Genomic DNA, 24099 nt, shown 5'->3' with positions numbered 1-24099 from the left:
TAAGATGTCATCAAATGATTTTTAGACAGTATTGATTACTTTAATAAATTTTATATTCCTAGATAGATAGATAGATAGATAGATAGATAGATAGATAGATAGATAGATAGATAGATAGATAGATAGATAGATAGATAGATAGATAGATAGATATTATATTATTATTTTATAAATATATATAAATATATAACTGCTTAGTAAGTATAACAAATCAATATAAAGTCTCAGGGCAGTGTAAAAGTGTGCATGAGCTGGTAAACAAGTACACTAAGAATAAATATAAACATATATATGCACTAATATTTGATATACAGTGGATGTATAGATATGAGGATAATCAATACAATGAATCATATACAGGATAGTTGAATAAAATAATACAACTAAAATAATTGTCCAGAATGATATAGAACACAGAATGGAGCAGAATTGCCTGATGATCACTGCAGTAGAATCAGAAAAGCATAAGCAAGCATATATATATATATATATATATATATATATATATATATATATATATATATATATATATATATATATATATATATATATATGTTTTTTTTATTTAAATCTCTTATATGGAGTCTTATTTGTTTTTTGCAGCTGTTGTGAAATTTGAAATTACTGACCAATGTATGCGCATTTACACCAGTTTTCTCCCAGTAGCCTAGGACCATTTGCAGAATGGCTAAACATACAGAAATAGGGCTTAAACCAAAGGACCTTAATGTTTAACCATCATCTGTAAAGCTCATAATTCATGTTGATGTATTTTTTTTAGCATTCATTGTAGCAATGGATATTAAATGCTGTACTTTCTCTGTGAAATCATGATACTGTTCTTGGCTTATTACAGTTAAAGCTACTTCTTGATTTCTACTCAAAGTCCACAAATGTGCAGAGTGAAGATTGAATTACCGGGCTTTTAATCTGGATTTCTACTCAGAGATTGTTTTTCAGTGCATGTTCGCTTTATTGGAGAGAAAAGCAGGACCGATTCGCAATAACACACTTGAGCTGCGGTTGTATGAAAGGAGATCTGATGGGAAAGGGGGTTTTGAGGTAGCTGTGGGCAGCGACTCACCACATGTGTTACACTTTCCCAGGTGTTCAGGATGAAGGCCTGAAAGCCTATAGCTCGTCCATGTGAGTTGAACTTTGGAGCTCATTTGTTTCACTCACCCTCTCAAGTTTGTCCTTCATTTCAGTTTGGGCTTCATCAGGATCTGTAACCAAGCTGCAATTAGTCAATGCAAAGGCCTTTTTTTTTTTTGCAGTGGGTGGCCTCTCTGAAGACCTTCAATTCAAAGAAAATGGTCCTTGGGTCGTTGTGTGTGCATGTGTGTGTGTATGTATGCAGAAATGACAGCTATTTCCTGCGATCACAGGAAGCCTTTCTATTGGAACCAGATTTTCTACAGAGCAGCATTACGGTGTGGCTGCACTTTTTATTCCCTTAATCATTCACAGCTTCAGACACCTAGAAGGCAGATGGGAGGATGAAAAATCTGACGTTAAGCTTCAAAGGATGTATGCCAAGTTTTGTCTTTTCATGATATTCCTGCTCTGCTTGGAAAAAACCTTCACACGTTTTTTTTTCCCCAGAAACATTTTGAAGATGTTATAATGCAAAAAACGTTTTTACATAATGCAATACAGCATACCTATAGACTTTATGGCACTGTATGGTTCTATCTGACTGAATGCTATGTGTATTGTTTACAGGCTCCTGTGTGTGTGTGTGTGTGTGTGTGTGTGTGTGTGTGTGTGTGTGTGTGTGTGTGTGTGTGTGTGTGTGTATATATATATATATATATATATATATATATATATATATGTATATGGTTTTACAGCAAAAGTGTTGGCGTTCACCCTGTGGCCTTTAGAGTTTAGAGTTGAGTCTCATATTCCAGTGTGGTATGTTTGTGTTAAAGGTCTCCATTACAAGCACTTAACAGCACGTATACCTCATAGCGACTGAACTGGATCAGACAGAAAAAAAAAAAGATTCTAATCATTTTTATTAATATAGTCAGTAGTGCTGACTGTAAGGCATACATCTGCTTTATTTTTGTTTACTGGTTTTTTAGTAACAGCTTGCTCAGAGCTTTGTATGGTTCATGAGCAATAAAAGACTGGAAACTTTGAGTAATCATTGAAATTGTAACCCTTTCTGCATGGAGACATTTGCTTAGCATTTTTGGATAGAGTCTCCATGCACATTGTAACAAATGTAATAAAGATCTGCTGACAAAAATAATTTGTAAATAAAAAAATGAATAAAAACAAGAGGGAAGAAATATAAAGTAAATCAAAGAGATTAATTGTGGAACATAGTGGTGCAAATGGTTGAATAATAATAATAATAAATAATAATTTTGCTGATAATCAATTGATTTCAATCGATTCAGTGACCCAGTCACATTGTGTTTTATTCATTACTTCTGTGTGCTCAAAATACGTCTTATCTTAATTATTGTTATTTGTATTATTTCAATGTCTTGCTTATTACAAAACATTACAAATGACACAGTTTTCAGTTATATTTCATTATTCAGTATGACTGTTGATTCAACCAGACAGCAGAAGGTAAAAGAGAGACAGAGAAAAGGCAGATCTGTATTTCTGCTCCCTGGGGAGTGTGAGCATGAGTATAAAGACTAAACAAAAACTGCATCTCTGCTTTAGTTTGTCTTTACTCTAGGCAATAGTTTGGCACATATCTACATATTGGTTGTGTTGCTTTGATTTTTGCTAGTCTCTAACAAAAGGACAAAAGAGTAAAATACATATGTCTCAGTTCTAGACTAGTAAATTCGATACTATTTATGAGTATGAGACCCAGTGATAAAACTGTTTCTGTTATGTAACTGTGACATTTTCAGTCGGGAATTATCATACAGCCCCAAAACCTCAGCAGTTTTTGGCCGAGTTACTATTTTAGGCTGTATTGGGCAAAACACCATGGACCTTAAGCCGACATTTAAACGTTATCAAGATTCAAAGATAAAGCACTCGTCTTTTCGGGTGTCTAACAAAGTGGGATCTAACAGCATTATCAGTGAGGTAGTCGTCTGGGAGATATCGTACTGCCTCAGGGTCAGGGTACTAAATAGCTTCTTGTTGGATTAAGGTCTAGTCATGAAGGTGCCATTGTTATGTTATCAAACACATTATCATTCGATTCACCTAAAATGGAACAACTGAGTACTTTTTTTTTCTATACTTTGGGTATACCTGTAACACTGTTCCAATTAAATAACTGGAGGAATGCGGTAATAAAAAAAAGGACAGAAGAAAACACTTATTTAATCAAGGGTCTTTCCATGCACCTCAACCCCCTTAAACCGCAACATCCTTAACTGGCAGCTCTAGACTTCCCAACACAGCCAATAAAAACAAGGAATGCAATGTGAACAATGACTCTGTATAGTAAAAATTCCATTTTGTGTAATCAAAACCTTTAGGAAACTATCGTGAAATATATACCAGTATTACGCAAGCACTTTCACAGCACTACGTTAGAATTCAAATTTTGGATAAAAGGATTATTTCCCAAGGAATGCATGATGTTTCCATAATAATTTATACAAGATATGTAGTCACTAAGAGAAATCTATTGTGAAACACCGCTGCGCATAAGATCCATATAATCCTACAGGGTGCATACATTATACGTCCACTATCGTTTCACTTGTGCATATTGTGTTTAAAGAAAAGTTACTAAGAAATGTATTTCAGAGTTCAGGCAAAATCCATAAACATAGGTTTGACTTTTTTATAGATGTACTTGAAATAAGACTTTGGGATTTATGATCATTCCCATCGGTTGAATGTTACATCCACAGATCCACTATGAACCTGCGCTGAGTTAAGTAACTGCACATGTCCAAGGACATCAGCTCCAGTCGTAGTAGGCAATGTATTGCTGTAGTGAAAAATCCTCGATTAAATAAAAAAAAGGTTTTAAGTTTTACTCTGTTTTGTTCGAACATCCTTAACCTGGACTATTATTTTGCTGTCCTACCAAGGAAAAAAATCACTTTGATTAGTTTCCAATAGTCCCAGCCCATTGCAATGGTTTTTGTGTAGTTGAGCGGTTGAGTGGTTTGAAGCGTAATCCTTGATCACTAGCATTCTCTCGAAATGATTCACGTTGTGTTTCTCTCTTTTCCCAAACCACCCTTCATTTATAGTTTTCCATCTCATCGTCCACTCTTCTGTTATCATGAACATTCTTTACACCCTACTTATTGAGTATTCTGGTCCTTCCTTTTTTTGTGACATATGTTGCTGATTGAGGCCTTTGTTAGTGAACTTTCCCCCCAAGGAAATAAAATCTCACAAATTGATCACACACGTGCGCACACACACACACACACACACACACACACACACACACACACACACACACACACAAACACGTACAAATGCGCACATCCAAGCATTATCTTACTTCTGTAAATCAATTGCATTGTCATCTATGGCACATAATTCCAGTAGGTTGATTTAGCGTTCACATTTCACAGTAGTCACATGAGGAAACTGAATCAAGATCTCGCTCTGGAGTCAACTGAGTTTTTTAACAATATAATGAATACCTTGGCCTACTTTTCCCAGATAATTTCCATAGTATTTCTTGCACAGTAAGATGCCAAACCTGTGCTCTGATATGCCTCCAAACAGGCATACAACTTTCCAGCATAGACTTGTACGATGGTTCAGATGGGTTTGATTTATCCATTTTTAATATTTATTATTAAATATCCATTTATTTAATTCAATTTAAATACCAGACATACTTATACTTATCCTGTAATGTAACTCACATCTCTTCCACTTGTTATATTGCAGGATACTGTTCAACTGGCAGTCTTTCTTATTGCATTGTTTTGTTGTGTTTTTGTTGAGAATGGAGAACCTAAATCTAAACAGATGATTAGCAGGCTATAAGGTGCGTAACTACACACTAATAGTTAATGTTAAATTAAACACACAAAATTCTACAGTTATTTTTAGACTATTGCCTGTTGATTTTGTTTAATATCGGATTATGCATTTGGATTTATTATGCAAAGCTGGATTCATTCCAAAGATAATGAAGACCTTTCTTGATTACCAATCCCTTCATACCTTTACTTCAAGCCCTCTCTCTCTCTCTCTCTCTCTCTCTCTCTCTCTATCACACCTCTCACTCACCCATAGTGACCTGGGTTCTGGCAGTCATTATCATCTGACTACATGGATTTGCTTACAAAAACTTTCATTTGCTGCAGTGTGTGTGGATGCCAAGTGTGCTTAGTGAAAAAAGCACACTGATACTTAACATTTGCTGCAGTAGGCTGCCTGCAACATTGTTTTTAATACAGAATTTCAAATATATATTTGTATTTTATGTATATTGCTGTTGTTGTTTTTTTTTTTTTTAACTCCTGGAACAAACACTAAAAACATCAAATTGAATTTCCTCTCATTGTAAACTGCCATTATAATTTCTCATTGAATTATTTGTGCAACAAAAAAAAAGTTATTCAAGTTTTTTTCAGATTTCTTCTTCTTTGTTACACGGTGCACTTCACTTCTGTTTTTATTTTAGATAATGATCATGAGCTAGGCAGTGTGGTAGAACTCTGAGCTCATACAAGACTTGTGTAGCCAGAATCTACCAGGAACCTATTAATAACTTGAAACTTAAAAATCTTTAAAGCTGTTTAAATCTGTGATGTTTTTATTTCTTTTATATATATATATATATATATATATATATATATATATATATATATATATATATATATATATATATAAGAAATAATAACATCACAGATTTGAATATATATATTTATATTTATATATATATTCCTTGTGTAGAATAGGAATGAGCAAACATTTAACCAGACTTAACCTTTGAATCTCAATACTCACTAAAACATATTCAATATAAAATTTACTCATCTGCAAACTGTATAACTGATGCATTCCAGGTCACCAAGCTGAATTAGTACTTCTAGTTAAGTTTAAGCTCATGGGTATTGTGATTCCATAATGCTTCCATCAACCATCTATATATATATTTTGGTGCCTCACTTTTTATTTGTCCTTCATGTAATTTTTACGTACTATCCAATTCCTAAATCTTTACTTGTTATGCTTGAATACACAGTGTAATTATTGCTGTTATTTAATCATACCAAGTGACAATTCAATCCAAAAACCAAGAACACCTCATTTGTTTGTTAATATTATTATTAATAACATTAATTATTATTATTAAGGGGGCATTGACATTCTGCTTGACAAAATGTGTCTTACTGTACATGTGTTCGTGTGTACCTAAACATTTTCATTTCCCAAAAAAAAAGGAAGTCTGGCCTGGAACGCGTTTTATTTTCTCCATTGCGTTTATTGGCTTTGTATCTTGCACGTAAACAGTGTGTCAGCCTTGTGGAGAAAAAGGAACCCCATCCTGAGAGAAGAACTAAACCATGCAGAGATAATTGTGTCTAAAAGAGTCATTCGTAAGAACAATTGTTTGTGATTTCATTGTGTGTTATGTAGTTATGCAAGGAAGTGCAATTTCCAGTAAACACGGGCTGTTTTGGTTGTATTATGTATCTACGTGGCAGATGTTGCTCATGACGTCCAAAACATCTGAGCATCAATTCACTTGTATTAGCTTTATGTGAGAATTATTAATGTAATGCGTCTATATCACAGGGGTATCTGAGACTCACAAAAAAGAATAAAAAAAAAAAAACAGTACTTTGATTTATGCTCACAAGCAAGTTAACCTCACTCTTGCATTTAGAGAAATAATAACGTGTGATTCTATACCGATAGAGCTGCTCTCTACCACTCTAAACCATTAAGTATAGCCATCAGTCAACATAAGCCAGAACTACATCCCCCTACCACCAACAGCCTTCATTTTCTGTCTGGTTCAATCCAATCTCAAACCCTACACATTTGACAGTCGACACTATTCAAGCAAAGTGTTATCACCAGACTATAATATTGCGTTTGCTGTCAGAAAAATGCAGATAGGCACAAGTTTCCCAGACGTTTTCCATTTAATAGTGGTGCCTGTTTAGTTTCCCCAGCTGTAGCTAATATGGTCAATTAGCTTCATGTCATGTCTGTGCGTTTCTCATCTAAAAGCCTGATTACTTCAATATACTATGAAAAAACACTCCTCCTGTGTTTCCTGCTAATTCAGGAAGCAGATAAATCTAATGAATGATTCATACATATAAATATACTTACTATTTTGCACTGTCATCTGTAGGTTCAACACATAGTTTCGCAATATAATGGTCATGATATAACAAGGTATAAGATTTTGTGTAAATCTCTGCTTAGCCCACATTTTAGTTCTGTTCAATCCCAAATGATATTCATAGTTTAACAGATCAAAGAGCTTAGTGTGAGTAGTCTGAGGTCCTTGACGCTTGGATTAGGAATTATACATGGGTAGATTTGTTATTTACCACGTTCAATGCAGCATATAAAAAAACTACTAAATAGTTTGTATGCAACTAATAATTATATTGGTCACTCCATCTGTCTTTGGCGATGTAGTGAATAATAATGTATATCTCTTCAAAAGTGGAAGCAGAAATACTAATTCATGTTGTGCACCAGTCCATTTCATTTTGCTTTGATATTTCACCAGTAAAAACTTGTCCAACACAATGTTCATTATTATCAATGAGTGTATTTATACATAAATTGATTTGAAGATGATTTATATTAGTAAATCAGTGAGTTTCTTCATTTTCATTCCCAGACTTGCATGTAGTTCCTACACGATATGGCCACAGGAATGTGGATACCTGATCATCACATTTATATGTGGGTCTTCCTCAAGCTACACATAGTTGTTAAAGACATCTTTGTATGCTGTAGCATTAAGATCGCCCTTTACTGGAACTAAGGGGCCCAAGCATTCTAGTATTACAACTTTTATAAATGTTCTTGTAGCCGCAATTCCCTACACCCAGATTTGGTAGATTTGGAATGGCATGTTCAAAAATCATATATAAGTGGTATATAAATGCTACATATATAAATGCTGAAATATTGTTCAGGTGTCCAAAAAATTTTTACCATAAAGCATACATGCAGTCATTTTTGTCACACATAAATATTTCGTAGTGCATATCTCCTGATATGACACAGTTAGCTTTAGCTACCTTGTGCAAGGCCGGAGCAATCAGCCAGGAGTGTGTGGCACAGATGTTCAGACCACTGCACTAATTGTATTCTGTCGGCAGACAAAAAAGGCACATGAATTAACATGCAGGACCACACATGCACAATTGCTCTGTGCAGGTCCATGTGAAAAGTGGAGTTTACACTTAATGAGGGGAAATTTGTGAGCCCGTGTGACTAAAAGGATCAATACTGTTGATGAGTGAGCCAGTGATTATTGATCTTGCTCTTAACTGCCTAGTTAAAGTCAACAGCTGTAGACGTTTTAATCCGAGGAAAGCCAGATCACCGAAAGCAAAACATATCAACTGAAAAAAGAAGAGTTAATCTACATCAATCTCATTTGAATTATGACATTTTTAAGGTCATATTTATAAGGTCATATTTATGACTTAGAGCCTGTTGAAACATATACGTGTGCCATTGCTAATCAGCGCACTACATTTATATGACTATTGATTTCTTTATAAAGGATGGGACCCTGTCACCAGATGGACACGAGGATGATATATAGGCCTTGTTTACATGTGTGTGTGTAAAAGAGGCCCTCGGGCAAACTGCACCATTTGTTTGTAGCCTGTATTGATGGAGTCCTTCTGGCACGAGTCAGCAGTGTAGTGAAGAGACCCTCATTGGCAAGACAATTGCTCCAACTTCTGTTTGCTATTTAACACGTCAAAAGCTATGTTGAATAGAAGGCAGTGGCTAGAGTGTAAGTGTCAAGCCTTCAGGAGACAAACACCATTCTGTCAACCTTCTCCCTTCTTTGTTCTCCTATTTTACAGAATTGGTGAATATGCATGAGTTAGATAAGAGAGGTTAAAGGGGTTAAAGGGTAAATGGTTGATGGGGGTGACCTAAAAAAAAAAAAAAATCAGCCTGTCTGTGTGCTGTAATATAATAATTTGGAAATCTTTTCTCCTAAACTCCAGCTCAAAATCTGTGTGTTATGTAGCTCTACATTGATACATCAGATGTATAATGCAATAGTACTTTAAAGAAATGCATAAGAAAAAGTTTTGATCGCTGGCATCTGTCACTGTAAAGTCACCCCCACAGGGTCTCCTCTCTCTCAGGTCAGTAGGCACCTCCTAATCATGGACACACTTTCAATTCGTTCACTCTCCTTTTCGCTTCTGTAGTCATGTACAGTTCTCCATCTGTTCTATCCGGATGAATAGAGAATAAAGTCAGTAAAAGGGAGAAAAACACACACTGATTTTACATAGTCAGACCTGAAGCCACAATAAGGAAGTGAACTTTACTATGAGGTCTGATGTGTTGCTTGAAATTTAGTTCTAAGCTATATATCTAGTTGATTAAATAGGATAAAACAGATTAAATAAATAAATATGTGAATAAGCAATTATAAATAATAATACAGAATATAAAAGTGTGTATATGGTGGGATTTTTGTATTGTAAAAAAATTACATTCATTAATTCATCCTTAGTATATGATAGATATGATGGTTGGCTGCTAGTTTTTCTATTTAAATAGGATGCTTAAATATGTATAAATATTACCATTTATGAATACTTAACCATTTTTCTTAACAATATTATATATAAATATTATACAATTAAAATAAATAGCTGCAGGACAAATACCTCTGCATACCTCTAGTTAAAGCAAACCAGGAAGTTGAGTCATGCAGCTTTATAAGTTGAGCCAGAATGAACAGACCATGCTGATTTCTATGTCTGGCTTTTTTTTTTTTTTTTTTTTTATCATTTATCATCTAATGCAATGTACTGACTTTGGAAGACTCTATTTGGGTTAAAGGTCTCTATAAGCACTAGACTAACCATCCTGTAATAACAGCATGGCTCATGTCAACTGGATGTGTTTAAATACATTACAGTAGTGTGCTCACATAAGAAAGAACGAGGAAACAGATTGTTCTTTTTCCTCTTGTCAAGCGGCACGAATTTCCTGAGCTGGCATTTGTTTACACAAACAGGGCTGGACTCGGGATGACTTGGCGTGACAATCATGATATGGGTTTATTTAAACCTCTGCTAGTAGATTTTCCAATCACAACATAAATATGTGTTTATTATATCCAAACCCTGGCATTATCCAAAGAGCTGTGTGCAAAGATTATGTGAAAAATAAGCTAGAAGTCTTAACTGTGAAATATCTATTTCTCAAGAGATGATATCGTCTTATATTGATTGGTCTATCTTGTTAGAGGTTTTTGCAAGTAATTGTGTTTATTTCTAGCTGAATGCTCGATATAGTGTTAGATTAATATTCTGTGTTGGAGATTTCCTGCCTCAAATCTGGTCATTGTGTTCAATTCTTTATTGTACACTTGACAGCAAAGTAGTCTTCAGCATTAGCACTACGAATTTGTATTTTTCATTTCAGGCTGTACAATGTGTAGCGGTTTTGTTGCTTTCATTTAACCATTTCTTTCTTTACACCACATCATTTCAGGCTAAATTGGTGAGTCTATTTTGGGTACACTGGGCATGGAACAGGAATTCACACTCGGTTGTTTATTCTTGTAATTTTCATGTTGTGTCCTGGCAGGCTATTGAATGGCTTTGTCATATTTCCTGTGCTTCGATGTACTGGAAAATAGCCATCCGTTAACAGGGAACATGATTGTCTGGAAAAGCAATAGGGAATTGTTGGACTGGACTGTTTTCTTTATATAAATATTGGGGTGCCGTGGAATTTTATAACGTCTAGTAAAATCATAGAGAATTCTTAGAAATATGGATAGGAATTGGTTGTTGTAGCCAGCAGGTTACTGGACAATTGTTTTAATTTGATTATGCCTCATGGTATATATGGAGAAATTAAAAGTAGAAGTGAATAGATTGTCAAGCCCAGCATTTTTCTCTCAGTCATCTTAAGTAAGCACTTTATCATGATCAGGGTGACTTTGGAGTCCGAGTCTGGACCAGTAACCCTGGGACCAAAGGTTTAGAATTTATCCCAAATTGAGCACCAGAACACCAGAATGCTTCATGCACACACACACATACACACACACACACACACACACACACACACACGCCTGTACACCATAAATAGAATTTGGAATACAGTCAGCCGCCGATAATTCACGGCTCGGAAAAGTTGTGGGTTCTCATTTGGGACCTAACTAAAGCAAGTTGCGGAATGTTTTTTTTTTTCCGGGAATCCGCAGCGGAACCGAATGTTAAGGAATATTAGGAATAACATTTTACGCTATGTTTTCACTAACAAATGTCATAAAATTTTTTAAAACACATTATCGTATTAAAGTGACATAATGTATAGATGAATTCACTAAGTTACTGTAGGGGCTGCAGGGGTGCGTCCAAAATTCGCAGATTTTCAGAACTCGCGTGGGTCTAAGAACGTAACCCCTGCGAGTTCCGGGGGACCACTGTATAGTAAATATAATTTAATACATTTTTATAATTACATTTTAAATAGTAAATATAATTCAATTTAATATCAAAATTAATAATTGAATTAAAAATATAAGTACCAATAGAATAGAGAATATACATATGTAGCAGCTTTTACATTCCACTGGCAGAAACAGTGTGACTATAAATTAAGCTAATAAACTGTACAAATTGTGCAATTTGTGTAAAAAAAAAAGGAGTTTGAGGTAGCGGGTGTAGTGCACAGTAATAAAAGTTCTAATCCTTAATCGTCTCCTGTGTAAGGACCTAAATTGCCTGTGGGAAGAAAAACAACTTTCATTTATCTGTCTTGGCCTTCAAGGAACGGAAGTGTTCCCTGACCACAACAGAGAAAAGAGGGTCCATTGTTTAAATGGCTGAGGTCCTATCTTCCCGGCCTTGGTCTAGAACTGCATGGAGCCGGATAGATAGGGCAAGGAGCTCAAGTAAGGATGGTAAATTCACCTCATCCCAGCACCCCATGAAGAGCTCGCCAGTCCTGCTTTGTGCTGTTCCCAAACCAGGCTGTGATGCTTCCTGTCACAATGCACTCAGTGATGCAGGGTTAAATCTCCTGAGCTTTTCGGAGGCCAGTTTATAGTCTCTTAAACATCTGAGGTGGAACAGATGCTGACGGGCCTTCTTCATCATTTTATAATATAAAAGACAAGTTGTGCTTTCCATTAAGTTCCATGTTCTAGCATGGTTTGAGTAAGGACACATGTTGAAGTCAGAGGAAGCCCTGATTACAATGTAGCCTTTGATATGTGCAGAACAGATGACACTTTTTGGCTGTAATCCATTTGGCGAGCAATAAACCCAATCCTTGTGCTTCTCCGTGAGATAGTTGCATGTTTTGTATTGGAAATATAATATATATATAAGGCAATGTTTCTGAAGTAAACAATTATAATGTTGTGTTTTAGGTTTTATTTAGGGACTGCTTATGTACAATATGCTTTAAAGCACAGGTGCCAAAACTTGTTCCAATGAAAGTCCAGATTGAGGGCCAGATTGAGGGCCATGGCCCAAAAGTAAATGTTGCATGGAAGTAAATGTTCTCGTTGCCATACTTTGAGAAAGCTAAATAAGAAGTGAAATTCACTTCTATTCTCTATAGAAAATTTCACATTTTTTCAGCTTTAAAAAAAATCCAACAAAAATGTTATGTTCAACTAGAAATGAAAGTCTGTTAGGATTTTTCTTTTCCTTTCCCCCTCTTTTCTAATATGGCATGACAGGTCACTATAGGCCAACTTTGGTAGCAATTAGTTTGGTTATCTCTGCTTTAAAGCATATTTAGAGATAATTAAGAAAAAAAACATGGCTCTGACTCTTGACCATGAGAAAATAAACAAAAAGGCTTTCTCAAAAAATTTGCAGGAATGTTTTAATGGTTTCCAGAGAATCTTTGGATTCCGATGTTCTTGCTTATTTTGAAACCCCTGTGGAGTGGGTAGAGTAGTTGGCATTACATTTCCACGTGTGCGCCTGCTGATCCTCAGCTCGGGTTGGCTACAAATGTTCTGTGGCATTCCTTGATGAAGTGTATGGCAAAGGTCCAAACAGTCTCTTCCTGAAAAAGTTAGCGAGGACATCACGAATGCGATCGTGTTTAGTGTGACGAGATGCATTGAGAAACAGTTGTTGAATTAATCAGGGCCATGTGTTTAATGTTCTTAAGAAAAAAAGAATGCAATTCACTTGTTTACTTATGATACAGTGGACAGTTTGGGGAAAATCTAGAAAAAGGGAAATTCAGTTCGGTAATTTTCTAGTCCACAAAGATGACATCATGATAAGAAGTAAAATGTTTAATGTTTAATACGAACTCGAGCACATTTATGGATGTACAAAATTTTCCAGAATATCTCCTGGGATTTTTTTCTTTCTTAAAATATAAGTCATTAGTTTGATACAAAAATGGAACCTGGAGAGATCTACACTTGCGTCATTTAGCATGTATGTATACAGTATGTGTAGAAATCATTCTTGCTCATTTCCTGATCAGTGAGTTGCTGTTAAGGACATTTTAAGGTTCATATTGTTCTGTTTTGTGCTTTAATTTCAGCAACTTTACTTTCAGGAGTATATAATTAAAGACATGTCCTACTCCGGCCTTTGATTGTTAAGAGGTATTGCAGGTGAAACATGTTCATGTGTAAGGCTGTGCAAAATCATGTCTTTACAACAGGGCACTGGAATAATTGATACTCTTAATGTGTGTGTGCTCACAACTCACTCTCTCGCAGTTTAATAGATGAGTGGTCCGGAGTCAACAGGTGTAAGGTGTCAACACTGAAGTTAATGGGCAGGTGATAGAGTAAGATCTACCGATTGAAGCGACAAGTCTGGTTTTGAGATAAAGCGATGCAACGTCCCCGAGTGTGCATGCAGCAAATAGTGCAGCTGTTAGTTATAGATGTAGATACAGTAGTGTTTATGCTTTATATTGTAGATCTTTCGGTCGTTTTGGCTGGTTGTAATGAATGGTTGTTGAAGAAGCCTTCATTTGAGAATAGATCAGAAAACAAGCACTAAGCTGTGTTTCATGAATGCATTCTTTGATAGATTTTATGTGTGGCTGGAATTTCGACAAGTGTGCGTCGTTGGCCAGCGTCAAGCACATCCTGTGGAACTGGGCACAGGCCTCGATGTAGAATAATTTGTTCCACACTTCTCAGCCAAATCCACACAGACACTCTTTCAGGCGCAAATGTTCTGGATGAATGCTGAGTATTATGGGTTCCGTGGGCATCTAATGTGAAAGTTCAAATATAGAATAACTTAATTCATAGATGTATGAACCATCAGATGAATTTATTAGAACATGGTTCCAAATTTAAAACCTACACTAAGTTATATAAGGACTATATAAATATCTTAAATTGTTCTTATAATGAATAACACAAGTTCTTAGCTGCATGGTGTTTTCTATGGCTGGACTATTGTTTGTCCAAACTTTTTGTGGGACTTTTTTTTTTCTTTGCTCAGCTTGCATTAGTTCATTTTGTATTTCCAGCTACATACTTCTTTGCCTGTGGCCTGAGATTATCACTCCCTTAGGATGTGACCTTGGAGCCCAGAGAGGCCTGTGTTTGGGCTACTCTCCAGACTCGTGCATGAACAATTACACCATTAAAATGATCGAATGTCATTTGGACTTTTTTCCTACCTTTTCTGCTCCCACTTCTTCTTTCTCTCTCTGCACGCCCAGTCACCTCTGATGTAATTTTTCCGAAGTTATTTGTTCATTTCACAGAACCGGATTGTTTGAATATGTAAATTTTTTGGCTGATGTGATTGTGATGTGTGCTGGTGTGTTAAGACCTGATGTTTCGTGTCTCTCTGCAGGTCGCAGGGAAAGAGTACTCCATTTGGGATGAGTTCCTGGTGCAGGGAAAAAAAGATCGACAGGAGGAAATGACAGTGGAAGAGCTGCTGAAACATGTCAAGGTTAAAGCAAAACCACTCAACACACACACTAATCTATCTAAGCTAAATATCACACCACACCATACACCGATCATTGCAGGCTATTAAGTGCCTGAGCTGTTTCCTTTCTTTCTTTTGTACTCTCCATCAGCACACAATTTCAAGATGCCCCACTTCCCTAGTGACCCTCTTTTCCTTCTCAGGGGGTCCAGCTGATGTTACATTTACATTTAAGTTTATGACCACATGTGATTTTGTGGGACCTGATAAAGTTGTGTTTATTCTATATTTCAGGATAACTATAACCTGACCATCACAGGCTTGTTTTATGGATCTGCTGTCCTGTATTACAATCACGCAGATCGACTTAAACAGAGGTGCGGATTTTTTTTTCTCCACAGTTTTATAAATTAAATCAAATGATGTTATGTATTCCAGATAACTTGTGTATTGAGTATTACAGAGGTTTGTCCATTTTTTCTTTATTGCCCCTATTAGATTCAATCCAAATGTAAGATATGTGAATTATTATATAGTATATTGTAAATATTATGAGAATAGATATCGATAAGGTCTTGCATAATGTTCATAATGTTCTGATTTGGTTTATTAATGCAAAAGCATGAAAGTGTTACAGATGTAAGAGCGCCAAAAATAGATGCACTGTGAAAGATCAGAATAGATGGGGAAAATGGATTAAGGAAGGCCTTGTGTTAAGGCCTTGTGAAGGCCGTGAGATCCAGTACATACATGGTTTTAGATCAGCAAAAAGCACATGCCAAATGCATGTTTTTTCTGTACCCCTTGTGTTTAGCAACTCATTACATTGTACTATGCCTCAGAGCGTTACATTTTACCGGAATCGAACCGCTGTGTGATACATGTGAATACTGGGGGTAATTGGAGGCTCCTTAGGGACTGTGCAGATTTAAAAGATGAGCAGCTTGATAATCACCAGTCATCATCTTACCCCTGCCGTCTAAGCACCTGTCGAAAGAGCTCCAACTTCTGTCAGGGTATCGCTTTCCTGTTCCGGGATTCAGGATAGCAAACAAATGTCAGGACAAAGCAGTCCGAGTCATTTGTAGCTTCTTCACCAAGTGTTACACTCTTCGTGTACTGTAGCAGCAGCAGCAGCTATATTCATGCTTTACATGCATTTGTGAGCGAAGTGTTAGAGCAACAGTAAAGGAGAGCTCATCCAGGAAGCCAGCGCCAGCTGCCCCGCACCTTTCGTTTGTTAGATGATCCAAATGGCTTACCACGTGGCTACAGGAAATTCTGTATGGAAAATTAGCAACATGACAGACTTCCTCTGTTTTCCTGGCATGCTGGTGACCTCCCTCTTCCTCTGCAATCATTTGCAGCGTAAATATTCTCCATGTGAGCACTGGATGCAGTTTACAGTGGCAGTAATGTCCTCCTGAGAGCATTGTTTTCTTTTCTACAGAGTGTCAGAAGTTGTCCAGATGGTCACCAAGAGAGAGATTCCAGCTCAGAAACAGATGCTGGAGATCATCCCGTCTTTCGCCGAGGATGAGGACTGTGAGACTGTTCCACCACTTAGGTACCTCTTTAGATGAGGCCAGCAAGAAAAGGAATCTAAAGTCTACCGTCATTTACTTGATCATTATCATATTGTTCTAGTGAAGGAAACCCAGTTCATTCTCTCTCTCACTCTCTCTCTCTCTGTTTCTCTTTCTAGTCTCTGACTAATCTTTTCTATCCTATTTCTATCTTATATGTTTAGAATGTTCTAATGGAGTTAAATGGGATAAGATCATAAGGGATCCAATAAATACAAAGAAATTTCAAAATTCACATCACATATTGTAATTTGCGCTCGGGCTGTTTTTAGTAATATGATTTGCGATGAAAACCATCATATTAACATTAGAAAGTAATGCAAAAAAATGAGAAACAGTAAGAAAATAGCTTAAAAAAAAAAAAGAAAAAGGGAAAAAATGTATTATTGGAAAGGACAGTTTTGTATGTTCACCACATGGAGATACATAGAGACACCTTTAACACTGTTTACCCCTGTTTTTGTTATCCATCACTTAACAGACACACAGCTATCAGCTGATCACAATAAAACAATGTACTGTGAAGACAATAAAGAAAACTCGAATCTCGTTTGCTCCGTTTTAACCCTCTTTTTAATCCTCATCTCCTGCAGTTGTGTATAGAATGGAGGGAGGGTACATGCATTGTTAGCAACTATATTGGGAACGGCTAAAACAATGTTACAGCCAGTTCGGAGCTGCATTGCCTCAAGGGTTTGTGGACTGATGTACTGAAGTAATACCAAACTTAAATACTTAACATTAACAAGGAAACCATTACAGCTGCTAACCATATATTTTTGTCATGCACAGACCTAAAAGGAATATCTTATTTAAAGCTTAAATCATATCTCTCACTGGATTATATGCTTTAGTGTCATAAGATGACATCATAGAAATATTTTCACCGCACATTGAATTCTCAAATCTGATTGGCCAGAAAGTATGCATTAGTTTTCTGTGTCTGTGTGGCTCGAGATATGGTTCTGGCTGTTATTCTGGTGAGTTATATAGTGGATGCTACTGGAAATCTAAAAAGCAAAGAAAAAGCTTTATTCAACAGTATGTTAATGGAACATTTAGCAAAGTGTCAGACATTTTTTTTTTGCCAGCCAGAGAATTGCTTTGCCCTTTCTAGTTTCTGTAAAAACGTATTTAGTTAGTTAGTTAGTTAGTTAGTTAGTTAGTTATTTAGTTAGTTAGTTAGTTAGTAAATTAGTAGGCTCCCGAAGGATCTTATTCATCTCAAGCTTTTTCCGCAACATTAAATGTAACTAAATGTTGAAAAAGTACGATGTCATTCATTAATAAATTACGATTTTTAATCACTGCCAAAACCACAGAGACTTTGATGCGGTAATCAGCCTCGGCTTCATGCCGGGCCACATCACATCATCAGCAGTGGGGTTCTTTCATATAACAGAGCCCCTTGTAGTGCTTTAGTCACCACATAGAAAACATCAGACCAGTTCATGCCAGGAAGCGAGGTTCACATCAGTGATGTGGGCTACGCCGACTCAGCTAAAACTCAACCTTCTAAAAGACCTCAACATCTGAAATCTGTTTTAAGGACTTGTGTAAGTGTGCGTGTGTGTGATGGATTGTATTTTTTTTTTAAGAGGTTAACTGAGTTTGTTCAAGGTTCAGGCTTTCTTTTTTTTACCATCTGGACCCAGTAGACTGATCGAGCCACACTCCCCCGTCTCAGAACTCACACACAAAAAAAACACACAATGACCTTCTTACTGAGGAGCCAAGCAGGAGCTCAAACAAACTCCACCGCAGGCGTCTCCGATGAGGTGTTGACACGACCATCCTCTTCATCCTCAAACATAAACAAAACTGCAGGCCTCCCTTCTTCTTTTGAAACTTGTAGCCTACCCATGTAGACGACCCATTGGCAGACCTGACGCAAACACTGGGCTAACTGCATTAGCCAGAGGTGAAAAAGTACACACATCCTTTACTTAAGTAGAAGTACAGATACTCATGTTTTAAAATACTCAGGTAAAAGTTGAAGTACTGATTATACTTTTTTACTTAAGTGAAAGTAAAGAAGTCTTGGCTCTGACATTACTTCCACCTGTTTTAGCTGTTAACTGGACCTCACATCATATAAGTTAGATAGATAGATCGATAGATAGATGTGATAGCCTAGTGGGTTAATGTCAGGGTCCCCACGAGGATGAGTTTGAGAGTTTGATTCCTGATCGAGCTGGTGGTTGCTGTGTTGGTAAATAAAACTTCTTGACCTTGTCCACTCTGAAAACATTTCAATTCTGTCCTTTTTGTGTTGGATTAATTTCTTGATTTCCTGGTCTTTAATGAAAGATAACTCCACCAAAAAAAAAAATAAAAAAAATAAAAGGCACTTCTGTGGTAGCTCAGTGGGTTAAGGCTTGTGCCTGAACATGGTCCTTAATATAGTCCACGCTGGTGATAAGGTTTCAAAGCCAGTCCTACATGCCTTCTTTCTTACTGCGCTGGCATGAAACAAAGTATGAACCCTCCAAAAAAGCACACATGCTTTTCAGCAGTGGTCGCTCAGTGGTTTAAGGCTTGTGCCTCATCTAAACATGCTTCCCAATCTGATCTCTTCCATGGTTCAGTGGGTTAAGGCTGGTGCCTCACTGAAGTCCTAGACTTAACACTCGGCACACACTCATTACTCATCTCAGCCCTTTCCACCATCATTTATTTATTATCATTTATACTCTACCGTTTACATCTTCATATTCTTGTTTTGATGGGTCAAAAAGAAAGATAGACCTGTTCTAAACAAGCTTCCCAGCTTGTCCTTACTGATGGTTCAGTTGGTTAATGCTGGTGCCTCGCTAATGTTGTGAATCAGGGTTCGAATCCTGCTAGTCACGATATTGTTTTGCTTCCTATGTCTGTCTTTAGCATTATATTCTTGTGTTGATGGTTTGAAAGAAAAGATAGACCTGCTCTAAACAATCGTTGCAGCTGGTCCTTCCCAATGGTTCAGTGGGTTAAGACTGGTATTTTGCTGTTGGTGGGGTTCAGGGTTCGAATCCTGCTTTCTGTGTTTCTGTCTGGTCTGAATTTCTTGCTTTGAAGCATGAAACGAAGGATAAACCCCCCAAAAAAAGATGGTGTGTTGTGGGACTTGATGGCTTTGTGATAAAAGCCTTGCCTCTGAGTTCAGAGGTTGCTGGTTCGAATCTGGTTTGTCCCCACACTGGGTAAGCTGTGTGGAAAGTAGTGTCTGTTGAGCAACAAGGTAGTTGACTGTAAACAAAGGTTGTGAAGACCTGTTGCTTCACAGCCTCAGAAAAAGTGTGGGTGATAGGTTTTTGGCAAAATCTTTCCCTATATATGCAAAACTAAGTCGATACTTTTTTGGACGTTCTTGCTTCATAACCACCTGTTTTCAGCTTCTCAGACGCCAGGGGGGGCAGATGCCCGGATATTGCCCCCCTGCTTTAGGATACACCCTCCGAATCCGAATCCGACCTTCCACGCAGCCATTCCTGACACCTTCCACACTCCTAACTTTGAGCCCTGGCCGGGGTTTGAACCGGCAACCTCTCAACCCAGAGGTAAAGCTCTTCCAATTGAGCCACAGGATCTCCTGCAAGAACCTGATTTTTAGGACCTTTTTTGTTTTTTTTAAAACAATTTTAAACAATTTTTAAACAATTTAAAGTAAAGCTAAACGGTAGGAATCGAACCGGGTGAGTCAGATAGCAGTGACCACTTCACTGACCACTACACCAACACAGGAGAGGCAAACAAGCCTTTGCTTATTGGACTTTTGGCTTTTTTTTATAGTTAGGAGACCAGTGTTTTCTCTTAGATCATGATGGTAGAGGGTCAAAACCTTTCCTTCCTGTACATTCTCTCAGTAACCGGAAGTCTATGAGAAGTGACTCAGGTACAAGAACCACATCTCCAACACCTGCACCACTGATATTACCATGACTTACCAGCAACCAATTTTTAATGATCTTTCATTGTTCTGTTTTTAAAAACTTCTTATAAAGTTCAATATGAAACTAGAGGTAAGAATTGAACCAGGGAAGTCTTACATCATCAGTCTTACATCAAAACTCAAAACTTTGTTAGACATGTAAATAAGCAGGAAAGACAAAGACAAAGAGACACAAACACAGCTTTACAAAGAGTGAGAAACAAATAGAGAGACAGCAAGAGAGAGACATATACAGTGAGACATTGACATTTACTAAAAGCTTCCAACAGAGACAATTAGATAGAGAAAATAGAGAGACAAAGAAAGTGAGATATAGCCACTTCCTGTTGGAAGTGTTTATCCCGAGCGACTCCTAATGATCTCATTTACTAAATGAGCAGTAGTATAAGGGCTTGCTCAGGTGCCCAAAACTGGCAGCTTGGAGGTGTTAAACATGTATCATATGTACAGCATGTGATATGTATGTAAGCATATGTACAGTGATTAAATATAAAGGCTATAACAGTGCAGAGATGTGTGGACATCATTTAGAGCCTTTGCTATGTTTCCACACGGACAGTTAATGAGGTGATACCGGAGAAAATGCACCTCTTCAAGTCAAGTCAGGAAGCTTTTTATATATATAAAATTATAGACATTTTACAGATTGGAATGATGTATTGTTTTTATCTGTACGATCAATAAAGACAGTAATTTAAGTTTGTTTCGCCATTATGAGGAAAAACCCCACAAAAAGCCACCTAGAGGGTTAATGGTGTGAATCATGGCTGATTTTGGTGTTTGATTTGAGACTTGGTGCAGAAATAAAACAAACGTTTACTGATTAAAAATATTTTTATCTGGAGTTTATTTATTTATTTTAGATCTGAGTAAAGAAAGGACGTCGTGGATAAATGTATTTTTTGCCAAAGGTTTAAATTTCGCCTTTTTTATTTAGTTATTTATTTATGTATTTAAATGTTTTGTAAAAATGGTGAAACAGAAATGCGTGCTGAATTGATAGCGCGTTAATAAAATTTCTTGCCATTTAAAATGTTTTTAATTTTTACAGCCAAATATACATATACAGTGGTACCTCGCTTATCGATCGGCTCGGACATCGACCTTTTCGCTTAGCGAACAGTTTTTCGACCGAAATTTGCACCCGCTGAACGACCAAATGCCCGCTTATCGACCTTTTTTTACCCCGACCCACGTGGAGCATTTTTTTTTTTTACTTTTGTAATGTTTTTAATTTATACTTTTTACTGTATTATTGTCAGAAATCCACCTGACATCCACCGGTCAAAACCTTCGCTTTCCCTGAAGCCCCCGGCTTCAACAATGCACACCTGGGGCTCATTATTCACTCATCCCCAGGTCTTATATAAACCCCTCATTCATCCACATTACTTATCGGTTATTGTTGGTATATGAAGGTGTTTGGTGCATGTTTGTCTGTGTTTTCCCTGTCACACGTATTCCTATGCGTTTCTTCCTTTCCGGACTCCACGCGCTCTCCACGGCTGCGCTTTCTTTCCAATGGGCACCCCGGATTACCTTTTTCCTCCCGTGCGTTCGCCCGTGGACCTCGCCTCTCCAGGGCGTACCATGGATATCTCTCACTCGTTTGTCAGGATTCTATGGACTGCCGTGTGTGTGTGTGTGTGTGTGTGTGTGTGTGTGTGTGTGTGTGTGTGTGTGTGTGTGTGTGTGTGTTTTTGTTAAACCAAAGCGAACTGTGCTCCGGCTTTGCCTCCGCTCATTACGCTGCATAACAATTATATACAGTTTTTATTTATGTACCTGTATTATTTAGTATTAATACTGCTAAAAACAGGGCAAAAATTGTTAATAAATGGGTATCGGTGGAGGTCGGGAACGGATTAAATGGTTTTCCATTATTTCTTATGGGATAATTACATTCGCTCTTCGACCTTTTCGCATTTCAACCGGTTTTAATGAATGGATTAAAGTCGATAAGCGGGGGTACCACTGTACATACAAAACGAATTAAAAATGTTGTTACCTAATAAATGTGTCCAGGCTGAAGATCCACAAATAGAACACAAGCAGAGAAAAGATGATGATGATCAGGAATGTGTCTGTTCTCAGTCATGTTTACATCACTGACTCCCTCTGTCTCATCCACATTCACCCTAAACTTCTTACTGCCTTCTGCCTGCTGATTCTTAGCTCCATAAACTAGTCTACATCTGTGGTGCGTGAGAGACAGGACTTTATACACCAGTGGTTTGAAAATGACGCGCAGTAACAGGAAATCGGTTGTTCGGCTGAAATCGGCACGCAGGGGAAAAAAATAAATAAATATTTCACCAAATCAGTGGATTAAAACTAAAGTCACGAGTCTGTTTTGGAAATGTAAGAAGTAAAAAGTACAGATATTTGTGTAAAAATGTAATGAGTAAAAGTAAAAAGCTAAAAAATAAATAGTGGAGTAAAGTACTGATACCAGAAAAATCTACTTAAGTACAGTAACGAAGTATTTGTACTCCGTTACTTCCCACCTCTGGCATTAGCACACAGCTGCAGTGGCACAGCCGAACTAACACACAGTTGTTACGACAGCTGTGTACATACATTTTTAGACCAGACTAACTGTTTTTGTTTTTTTTATTATTAATTGATTATAAAACTTTTAATTGTTTTCCAATAGCTTTATATGGTCATGATTTTCATGCTGTCTAAATCCAGACTGTTCTTCTTTTACTTGCAGCATCATTAGTATTTTTATCACAATATGCAGATGTCCTCTAATAAAGTAGTATGTAAATTGAACTGCTTTGATATTTTGATATATTATTACACCAATAAATGTGGAAATCTGGACTGGATTTTTAAACCATAGCCCCAAATATGGCCCAAACCAAAGATTATAATCATATGGTCAAGAGAAAAAAAAAAAAAAAACAATCATAACATCCATATACTCTGCTTATCTCTATGCATATTATGTTCCCACCTGAGCAACAACAATTTTAAGTCATTACATTTTAAAGATAAATGCCCAGTGTTCATTTGCTTCAAACTGCTAAGTAGTTTGAAACATTTCATGAACCCAGACGTGTTTGAATTCTTTTTACGTAATTTAGATTTTACTTTTGCATATAAGATTAAATGAATTTCCATGTTTCCAGCTTCTCCCCCAACCTTTTTTGTCACTGCCACAGTTAAAGAGCAAATGGTGGAACAGGGACTCTCTGGAATTCATCTGTTTAATTCTTGCTCATTTCTGAGTAATAATATTGTAGTTAAAAACCATTATAAGCATCATATTTGCTGTTTTTGGTTTAGTCTATATTTCACCCCAGGAGTCCAAATATACTATATGGACAAAAGTATTGGGACACCGGGCTTTTTCAACCATATGTGGTTCTTCTTCAAACTGCTACAAAGTTAAAGGCGCACAACTGTAAAGGGTTTGTAAATTTGAGCTCTGTGAAGATACGGCCTGCTTGATATGGGTCTAAGGAGAAGTTTTTGAGTGGTCTGCTATAGAGCTCTGACTTTAAACCCATTGAACACC

At 36.9% G+C, this 24099-nt stretch overlaps 1 protein-coding gene across 2 annotated transcripts in view; it reads left to right on the top strand.

Annotated features, from left to right (window-relative positions):
• Positions 1-17188, top strand: part of uba7 (ubiquitin-like modifier activating enzyme 7) — a 42184-nt gene extending 24996 nt beyond the window's left edge. For both annotated transcript variants that reach the window (XM_083532030.1, XM_083532031.1), the window contains exons 22-24: positions 14973-15074; positions 15348-15430; positions 16504-17188. In XM_083532030.1, coding sequence (XP_083388156.1) covers positions 14973-15074; positions 15348-15430; positions 16504-16636 — 318 coding nt within the window. In that variant the 3' untranslated portion in view covers positions 16637-17188. The remainder of the gene's footprint in view (positions 1-14972; positions 15075-15347; positions 15431-16503) is intronic.
• The last annotated feature ends 6911 nt before the right edge of the window (positions 17189-24099 follow it).

The sequence above is a fragment of the Silurus aristotelis genome, assembly GCF_946808225.1.
Source record: "Silurus aristotelis genome assembly, chromosome: 2".
NCBI lineage: Eukaryota > Metazoa > Chordata > Actinopteri > Siluriformes > Siluridae > Silurus > Silurus aristotelis.
This window is presented reverse-complemented; position numbering and strand designations above follow the sequence as displayed.